At 31.1% G+C, this 10,135-nt stretch overlaps 2 protein-coding genes across 3 annotated transcripts in view; both read left to right on the forward strand.

Annotated features, from left to right (window-relative positions):
* Positions 1 to 662: 662 nt before the first annotated feature.
* Positions 663 to 6,821, forward strand: LOC101512470 (calcium-dependent protein kinase 1-like). Its single transcript, XM_004511483.4, has 8 exons — positions 663 to 1,488; positions 3,257 to 3,400; positions 3,683 to 3,835; positions 4,566 to 4,678; positions 4,910 to 5,077; positions 5,764 to 5,891; positions 6,197 to 6,296; positions 6,374 to 6,821. The coding sequence occupies exons 1-8, from the start codon at positions 849 to 851 to the stop codon at positions 6,455 to 6,457; spliced, it is 1,530 nt and encodes a 509-aa protein (XP_004511540.1). The 5' UTR covers positions 663 to 848; the 3' UTR covers positions 6,458 to 6,821.
* A 1,400-nt stretch (positions 6,822 to 8,221) lies between these two features.
* The window catches only part of LOC101512789 (uncharacterized), a 6,991-nt gene continuing 5,077 nt past the window's right edge, over positions 8,222 to 10,135 (forward strand). For both annotated transcript variants that reach the window (XM_004511484.4, XM_004511485.4), the window contains exons 1-5: positions 8,222 to 8,952; positions 9,487 to 9,608; positions 9,712 to 9,800; positions 9,882 to 9,917; positions 10,054 to 10,135. In XM_004511484.4, the coding sequence (XP_004511541.1) occupies positions 8,735 to 8,952; positions 9,487 to 9,608; positions 9,712 to 9,800; positions 9,882 to 9,917; positions 10,054 to 10,135 (547 nt within the window). In that variant the 5' untranslated portion in view covers positions 8,222 to 8,734. The remainder of the gene's footprint in view (positions 8,953 to 9,486; positions 9,609 to 9,711; positions 9,801 to 9,881; positions 9,918 to 10,053) is intronic.

Genomic DNA, 10,135 nt, shown 5'->3' on the forward strand with positions numbered 1-10,135 from the left:
AAAAATTATAAAAACTAAAATAAAATTTTAAAATTTTATAAAGAATAAAAATTTATTTTACTTTTTTTTAATTATTAAAATTAATGAACTTAATTTTTAAAATTATAGCAAGACTTTCAAAATAGTGAAATATTTTAATTTTCAATGTGTTGAACTGTTAGCTATTGCCTCGAAATATTAAAAACCTCTATTTTTCTTTTATATATATATAAAAAAAACAGTGTAAGAATTTATTTAAAAATGTGAGTATATTTGTTACAAGAAGACGACAATTTTATTTCATGATTGCATCTTTAATGCAATTAATTTCTTTTAAAAAATTATCTAAAATATAAAAAAAAATTAGTAGTATTATTAAGTTTATTTATAATTGATATATTTTTAAAATTTTCCCTTTTATCCCTTATACAAATATTTCATAAAATACTGTTTATAAATATATTCTTTTTTAATATTATTTATTTTGAATCAAAAAATATTGTTTATTGATTTAAAAACGATATAAAATAATTAAAAGTATTTTAATAAAAATAAAAATAAAAATTTAATTGTCAGCCCAACATAAAAAATGTGAAGTGAAAGTTGACAGAAAAAAAAACACGGGAAATGAATTCGATGCATTTAAAAATGAAGTGAAGTGAATAGCATTTGTGAGTCCACGCGTATTTCTTCTTAAGTGACCAAAGTCCATTTTAAACCGTCATCATCAAATCAAAGTCTCATTTTCACTTTTTCAGACAAACACCCTATTTTTCGTCCTCAACAAGACAACGACAAAACACTTCGAGCTCGAGAAGAAGCACCAACTAAAACACCACCATTGTAATATTTCATTTTCCACATACTCAATGGGAAACTGCAAAAGCGAACCTATTTCCAATTCCGAATCCCAACCCCCACATTCCAATCCCATTTCTACACCCCCTCCAGATCTAAACCCCAACCAACCCACCCCAACTGCCACACCTACATCCACCATGGGCCGTGTGTTGGGCCGGCCCATGGAAGATATCCGATCCACATACACTTTCGGCCGCGAATTAGGCCGCGGTCAATTCGGAGTCACATATTTGGTCACTCACAAAATCACCAAAGAACAGTTTGCATGCAAATCCATCGCCACGCGGAAGATCATTAACCGCGGCGACTTAGATGATATCCGCCGTGAAGTTCAGATCATGCATCACCTCACCGGTCACCGTAACATTGTTGAGCTAAAAGGTGCTTACGAGGATCATCATTCTGTTAACCTAATCATGGAACTCTGTGCCGGTGGTGAACTTTTTGATAGGATTATAGCGAAAGGTCATTACTCCGAGCGTGCTGCGGCTGAGTTGTGTGGACAGATGGTGACTGTTGTTCATAATTGTCATAGCATGGGAGTTATGCATAGGGATTTGAAGCCGGAGAATTTCTTGTTTCTTAGTAAGGAAGAGACTTCGCCTCTTAAAGCTACTGATTTCGGCCTCTCCGTTTTTTTTAAGCCCGGTGAGTTAATTAATTAATCACTTCTATTTCATCAATGCTTTCAAATACTTATCCCACCAGTTATAGGGTGTGTTTGGTTATGCCGTGAAGAGAATCGACGCCGATAGAATTAATTTTGATTCAAAATAAATTGCACCTAAATTTATTTATATTTTGATATATGTGGCGGAGTTTGACCATAGATCATAAACATTAAAGTCATCCAAAGAACGGATAAATAAAGTCATCCAAAGAATGGATTAATAAAAAATATAATATTGTCCTCTAGATAAATAAAAAATATAATATTATCCTTTATATAAAAGTATTTATAATAATTTATAAAAATATATTGACAATTAAACCTTACACTTTGACGGTTTGTCGGTAGGGACACAGAAGATCAAACTTGGGTTTATATTTTTAATAATTAAAAATTAGCTTTTAATTTGTTTTTCAAACAAATTTTTTATACTATTAAAACAAGTTTATTAACAAGAAAGGCAAAAATAATATATAATTATTAAAAGATAAAACATAATAGTTTGGTTTGAATATTTGATCATTTTTTTTAAATTAAAGTCAAACTATACTCAAATCAATAAAGGTCAAATTTATTGGTGTGGTTCAATTTGGACTCAAATTCATAAAAGAAATATCTAATCAATTTAATTAGTTTTTATTAAATTTTTTGGATCATTTGATTTGATTGTTATATTTCTAGATAAAACCCATAACCCTCATCTTGAAATTTAGATTGAAAATTTTAGTTTATTTTATAAGTATGGTAGAATTGTGTTTGTAATTTTTCTTATAAATTTGATTCTTTTTATTAGAGACCTTTAAGTTATAATTTGATCCATAATATAGACTAAATAAATCAACTTTTGTTAATAAAATTATAATTTAAATATCTTTTATAAAAAAGACCACGAATATTAGTATTTTTTAAAAAACTTTGGGAATTTTGGGGTGACCATGGCCTAACTGTCTCCCAAAAAAGATCCTCCAGTATTACATCAGTATAAAAGTGTTTCTTATGAAATAATGGTGATGGGATAGTTTACATCAAAATTGATTTTAGATGTATAACTACCAAAATGGGTTTTAATTGTGTTTTTTTTTTTTTTGAAAAAGCCAAAATATTATTAAAGAAACTTAAATTATATTTCATTTCTATATGAAATTGCTTTATATATTTTCATTAAAATGTTTTATATAATTTCAGTCATATATTATAGTATAGTAACAAATATCTCGTTTTTTGAGAGAATTACTATTTTTTGACAGATCTAAGAACATTATTATATGAGTAAAATATCATTATTATTATTTAGTAGTAGTAGTATTATAGTGATAAAACACATTTTAATTCCCACCAAATGGGTCATACGGTCTAACTGATGGATAGTAATTCCAGAACATGCACAAAGAGAGAGGGTCATACCATCTTTACATATATCTATGGAAAGTGTTTCAACTAGAATTGATTCTACCAACAGTAAAAACTACAATGAGTAGCTTCAAGTGGAATCAATTTGGAGAGAAGAATTGCTTTTACAAATAGAGTCAAACAACTTTTTGCCCAAATAAAATCATGATCGACCAAGTGAACTCAAGTTTGAGGTTTCCCAACGTGGAACCAGAAACATTGCAGTAGTGGTGAACTATATAGCACCTGCACTTCAAATTAGAAGCGTGTCTGGTTTTCTGTGTTTTTCACTGTCGTATGAGGTGTTTGTGTTGGTGCTTCTTATGTGATGGTAGTGGACATGATTTTTGAGAACAGGAGATGTATTTAATGATCTCGTTGGGAGTGCATATTATGTAGCTCCTGAGGTGCTACATAGAAGGTATGGACCCGAAGCTGATATTTGGAGTGCTGGGGTTATTTTGTATATTCTCCTTTCTGGTGTCCCTCCCTTTTGGGCAGGTAAATTTTCTTTCTTTAATGTTTTTTTCTAATACCCATACTTATTATTGTGTAGCTGCATGAAGTTTGTTGGGGGTGTTAAATACTTGTAGATTCATTTGTTTACTGGGCGACCTTTCTGAGTAATTTTGAACTTCAATTTTGTTAGATAGGGTGTTTGTGCTTTGAATGTGCAAGTTTGGTTTTATGTTTCCATTTCTTATGATACCTTAACCTTGATTATTTATAGACTAGTGTACCTTTCTGATCCTTCTTAACTTTCTTCTTATCCTTTATGTGAAGAAAATGAAAAGGGTATCTTTGAGGCTATTCTTCTTGGACATATTGATTTTGAATCGGATCCTTGGCCTTCCATATCAAGTAGCGCTAAAGATCTGATCAAGAAGATGTTGCGTGCTGACCCTAAAGAACGACTTTCGGCTGTTGAAGTCCTCAGTAAGTTTTACTCTTCTTGTGGAAATGAAAATTGATTTGTTTTATGACAAAATGAATCTCTAACCATATCTTTAGAGATCTGATCTTTAGAATGGATACCAAAGTGAAGGGAGGCAAGATAACTGGCAAGAAATAGGATATTAATTTTGAAATAAGCTGTGACTTCTCATTCGATTGATCCGTGATATTGTTAATGATATGAGAGTAACATGTCTCACTCAATGGGATAAAGAGGAGAATAGACATTTATTTTCACATACACACTTAAATCACCTCTTCCAAAAAAGCATTCTTCCTTTTCTCTCTTACCTCATCTACACCGTACTCTCACTTTTGTCTCTCAACACAACTGCGTTACTAGATATCTTTCACCTATTGCATTTTCTATTTTATCTGAATGAGTAGTATGCAACTATGCACAAGTTTGTTGTCATTAGTTATTGCTTTGAAGGTGAAAGCCTCCTTGCTTGATTGGCTAGCTTTCTTTCGATTTTGTATTCATGTGATTGGGTTATGCTACTTCTTGGTGTAATTGGCTTGCTCACGAGTATGATATTGATAATGTAATCCTAATACATATGCATGCTCACATATAACTGCATGGGTTCATTAGTCCTGTCCTCTTTTCCCTTTTGATAAGTTTATCTGGCATGGAGTATTTGAGCTGGATCTTTGTTGTTTTGTTATTTGAGTCAACCAGTCATAGTAAAATGTTAAATCTACACTCCAGACCATCCTTGGATGAGAGATGATGGAGCATCCGATAAGCCTCTTGATATTGCTGTTTTAACCCGAATGAAACAATTCAGTGCAATGAACAAGCTAAAGAAAGTAGCTCTGAAGGTAAATAATAATTTACCGTCATTTTTTGTGTTACAGATCAATGTCATCATAATCAAGATTTTAGTAAAATATCTTGAATTGCCATTATATTTAAATCCTTGAGGATTGAAAATGGTAATATATTACTTGAAAAAGAGAAATTAATAAATAAATAAATATATAGGGAAAAAAACATTCATAACTGAACTGGATCCAAGGATTATATGTGAAAAATCTTTTATTTTGTTACAGTATATTGCTGAAAATCTTTCTGAAGAAGAGATTATTGGCTTGAAGGAAATGTTCAAATCCATGGACACAGATAACAGCAGAACAATCACTTTTGAAGAGTTGAAAGATGGTCTCTCCAAACTAGGTACTAAGATTTCCGAGTCTGAAGTAAGACAGTTGATGGAAGCGGTAAGATTTCATTTATTTTGTTTGCTTACACCTTTGATTGGTAAATAAAATTTCATCTTGTTAATAATTTTTTGACTTGAAACAAGTGGGATTAGACACTACATAGAATCTTATCATGTAGAGCAGTTATGTTATTGTACCAACTTTTTATGGGACCAGACTGCCAGTATGTTAATCTATTCACATAGACGAATTCAAGATGACTTTGATTGGATAACACCGGAGTAGTCTCTGAAATATTTATACTTTATACCATCACTTCTCTATTACGTTTTACGCACACAAACTTTTCTATACTAGTGTGAGCGGATCTTGTTGTCAAATTATACCTTTGTGGCTTAACCACTGGAATTTAATTTCTGGTACCTAACTCTCTGCATATGCCGCATATACCACATGTGATGGATAAATTTATTCTCTACAAAGTTCATCTCCTTGCTGATTATTTGTATCCAAATCCTGATTTGTTCTTGTTATTAACATGATGGTTGATGCTTGATTGCCGCATTTATAGAATACCCTTATTTTCCATTGATATTGTAATGTGAATCAAATACATATGAGAGTGCTAGGAAAATAGTTGGATACTATCTTAGCTGTTTAATAATATGATTCCAAGTTTACCACTTCTATTGACTTCACTGACGGTTTTTCTTTCTCTGTTATAACATCTATCTAATATGCAGGCTGATGTTGACGGAAATGGAACCATTGATTATATTGAATTTATAACAGCTACCATGCACTTGAATAGAATGGAAAGAGAGAACCATCTGTACAAAGCTTTTGAATATTTTGACAACGACAAAAGCGGGTAATCTATTTTTTTCGGATTATTTTATTATAGTCCTCTCTCATTATATATGAATGTGCAGGGTCCTGCTATGAATGAGAACAGGACACATCTAAAATTAATTAACCCACATAAGTAATGGGGGCTCTTACTATTCTTGTGTCTTTCTTACCACGCAAACATAAACTTCTCATGTCAGTGAGTAAACATGAGAAGATCTTGATATTCTTTTTACCTTTTTGTTCATATTTTTTTAGCATACCTGTATTACTTCCCTTAGTTGTTGAATCACCCTTTGATTTTTCTTCTTGCGCCTGTTTTCATAGGTACATTACAAAGGAAGAGTTGGAATCTGCCCTTAAAAAGTATAACATGGGTGATGAGAAAACAATAAAGGAGATCATTGCCGAAGTTGATTCAGACAATGTACCCTACTTTCTTCTTGTATATTATTATTTAGTTGTCCATTGCATACACATATTAAATTCCCAAACCTCTTGCAGGATGGAAGAATTAACTATGAGGAGTTTGTAGCCATGATGAGGAAAGGTAACCCAGACTTGGTAACCAACAGACGTAGCAAATAATAATGTTAATCATACATAGCCTGTTTTACTAGATTGATGCATGGATATTCTCCAATTCATATTTCACACCATTGAAAGAGATGAACTAGAAGGACGGCTGAAGATATAGTTTTCCTTTTCTCCTTTAGGTATCTCAATGTGATGGTTACTTGTTTATAAGTTGTTGGTCTTGATAAGCCATGTTGGGTAAGACATATCCAGATGATTTTAGTGTTTTGCATTCTCAGTACAAAATCCCAGTTAAGGAATATACAGTGTAGTAAAATTTAGCTGCTAAACCTTTGCTGCAACGTGTAGTTCGGACAGTGGGTTCCTTTTTGTGAATCACTATTATACTGAAAATGAATTTTCTGACTTTGGATCACTTGGCATTGGTAACTTTAGGTTTTTCCATGAGAGACAAAGGTGAGGAAGGGAAATAAGGTGAGTGTCTATTGTAAGGGAGAGACAAATAGAAAGAGAAGGTGCATTTCTTGCCACACAGGAAGAGAATCTCTGCTCGTATTATACGTGCATTTCTTGCCACACAGGAAGGGAATCTCTGCTCGTATTATACTGCTATTTGCAGTAGCGAGAAACCATTTTATAAGTGTCACATGTTACGTGACATGTTATACCAAAATGCTAGACATTGCGAAAAACTATGTCATAAATGTTTGCTATGTACAAATATATATACTTTACCGCTGGACAATATATATATATATATATATATATATTCTCTTTTTCAAAAAAATTAACGATTATATTTTATGTTAAAAAATATTTCATTATTTTTAAAAAATAAATTAGTATATCATATATGAAAATTTATATATCAAAATGTTTTATTTTTTAAAAAATAATGAAATAATGAAATATATATATATATATATATATAAACCCAATATAATTCATGCGGCTGGCAAACTTTTACTTTTTTATTTTATGGAGATTATGGAGTGAGAGGAAGAAAAATAATTAATCAAAGTATTTCATTTATTTTTGTTACTATTCTTTTCGTACTAATAATCATTTCACTTTTCCAAATTGTTTTTGGCAACATTTCAATAATAGAAACTTAATTCAAGAATTTTACAGTAAGGTTAAAATACCTTTTACGAAAATAATTCTTTTAAAGAGTTTAATTAATATGCATCACAATGTAACAAATAATACAATTTAATTGTTACATATTATGTGATAAATTTTATACTGATAATATATCAGCCATTCATAAAGATGCTTTTATAAATAGTTTAAAAAAATATATATATTTTTATTGATTTAATTATTGTTATTGACTGATAATGTAAATTCTTTTATCAACTGTGCATATAAATTAAATTTAAAATAATATTATATTTTTATTTTATTATATCTTATCATTTTGTCATTTGGATATAAATTTGTGTCATTTTGTTATATAATTTCTAAAATATCTCATCAAACTCATACATTGTGAAATTTGATGGGATGGTAATATAAATTCCTTAAACTCTTCAAAAAATATTTTATAATTATATTTTCTGATAAAACATTATCATGTGTTAAAGTAAAATTATTATAAAAATTGTAAATTTTAGACAAATATTGTCTCTAAACAGTTTTTGTTTATTTATTATGGTATGAAATTTATATAAATCTCAAATAATGGTGTGCTGGCAAAAATGTGTTTAGCAAAATGAAAATTGTTATCGCGTAATCCCTAAAATATATGCTTTTTTTTTAATTTAAAAAAAAAAAAAAGTGGTCGTACATCCAGAGATTTTATCCAGACGCAAGAGAATGTAGAAAAAGAAAGCTCTCTCTCCAATCCTGTGTGAGGGAGGAAAAAAAAACTGTGAAACCAAAAAACAAACCGTTAAAAGAGTGACACGTAAGAATACATGTATGAGTCAGCACTAGTCTCATATACCGTCCTTCAAATTTAAGTTAAACTGAAAGAACTACCAGAAAAAGCGGGAACTCTGAAGGGATTACCATTCCCTTACCTACAGAAAATTCAATTCGCTTCTCACACAAACAAATCAACACATTTTCCTTTTTTTTTTCATTCTCCGTATTATCCATTCAATACATTATTACACTACCATGATTCTATCCATCATAATAAGGGACAGGGATCCTTCTTCCATTTCTCTCTAATTTTTCACTACTCTTTATTATTATGATATCATTATTCACTCTTCTCAATTATACGTTTTTCCTTTTGAATTTGAAATTCTCTGCAAACAAAAGAAAAATTTAAAAAACTTGATAAAAAGGGAAGGGCGATAAATTTATAAATTAATAGAGATGGAACAGAAAGGCATGTTGATATCAGCGCTTGGCGTAGGGGTTGGAGTTGGAGTTGGACTTGGCTTGGCTTCTGGACAATCCGTTACAAAATGGGGAGCTAATCCTTTCTCTTCAAACGCCATCACTCCTGAAAAGATTGAACACGAAATGCTTAGACTTATTGTTGATGGCAGAGAAAGTAACGTCACTTTTGATAATTTCCCTTATTATCTCAGGTATTCTTTTTTCATCTCTTTTTTTCCTTCCATTTTCCCTATTTGCAATGTCACATCTATTTAAATTAATTATTATTTGATTAATTAATGCTTCATTCGATTATTTTTGTTATTTCATGTTGGTATTGTGTGTATATACTTTCGTATTCATATCAATGAAAATTCAATTATTCGGTTTTCGTCGTGCATATTTGTTGAATGCTAAAATCACCGTAGTATATAGTAATTCTCACAAACTTACCATCAATCCAAATGTACACTTAATTCGTGAATTTTTCAGTTTCAGACAATTGTTTCCAATGAACACGGTATATCTTGTTCCACACAAAAAAATAATAATAATAATAAACACAGTTTATCTTGCACTGTGATTAAACGTGTCATGAATATTTTGTTAAGTTTTAATGAATTGAGAACATTAAATGTGTATTCAGAGTTGAAACTGTAGAATTGACTGGAAGCTAAGCCATGACATCTTTTAATTGATTAATTTTGGTTCTGACATGGCGCTTCTCGTTGTATATGTGATGACAGTGAGCAGACGCGGGTGTTGCTGACAAGTGCTGCCTATGTCCATTTAAAGCATGCGGAGGTTTCTAGATATACTCGGAATCTTGCTCCTGCAAGCCGGACTATTCTGCTCTCAGGGCCAGCAGGTTAGTTCGAATCTTATGTTTTGTGAGGATGAATTGATAAGATTCAGTGTTTATATTGTTTTCTTAAAGCTAATTCAGAACTTTTCCACATCATATCTTACAGAACTTTACCAGCAGGTGCTTGCCAAGGCTTTAGCTCACTACTTTGAGGCCAAATTGCTTCTGTTAGATGTAACTGACTTTTCATTGAAGGTGAGTCAGAAAAATTTGGATGTCCTTTAAAATTTTCTCCTGTTAGTTAGGAACATAATGGTTGGTTTGTCATCTTTGCAGATTCAAAGTAGATATGGTTCTGCCAACAAAGAAACTGTAAGCTTTTCCTATTTTATCTTTTATTGCTTATGCTTTAAAGTTTTAAATGTCATAGATGTACATGTACATGCCATTCTTTCTTGATCAAACATTCTGGCTTCCATTGTTCTACTTCCATTGTTTCTTATTGCAGACTTTCAAAAGGTCTGCTTCAGAAAAAACTTTGGAGCGGTTATCTGACCTCTTTGGGTCATTTTCAATCTTTCCACAAAGGG

Source organism: Cicer arietinum, chromosome 8, assembly GCF_000331145.2.
Source record: "Cicer arietinum cultivar CDC Frontier isolate Library 1 chromosome 8, Cicar.CDCFrontier_v2.0, whole genome shotgun sequence".
NCBI lineage: Eukaryota > Viridiplantae > Streptophyta > Magnoliopsida > Fabales > Fabaceae > Cicer > Cicer arietinum.

Bases quoted from the DNA above. Each gene is read 5' to 3' on its own strand.
- LOC101512470 (XM_004511483.4), top strand. From the start codon at position 849: ATGGGAAACTGCAAAAGCGAACCTATTTCCAATTCCGAATCCCAACCC. The intron at 3,836-4,565 runs GTAAGTTTTACT...TCTACACTCCAG, and splicing joins TTCGGCTGTTGAAGTCCTCA to ACCATCCTTGGATGAGAGAT. The intron at 4,679-4,909 runs GTAAATAATAAT...ATTTTGTTACAG, and splicing joins TAAAGAAAGTAGCTCTGAAG to TATATTGCTGAAAATCTTTC.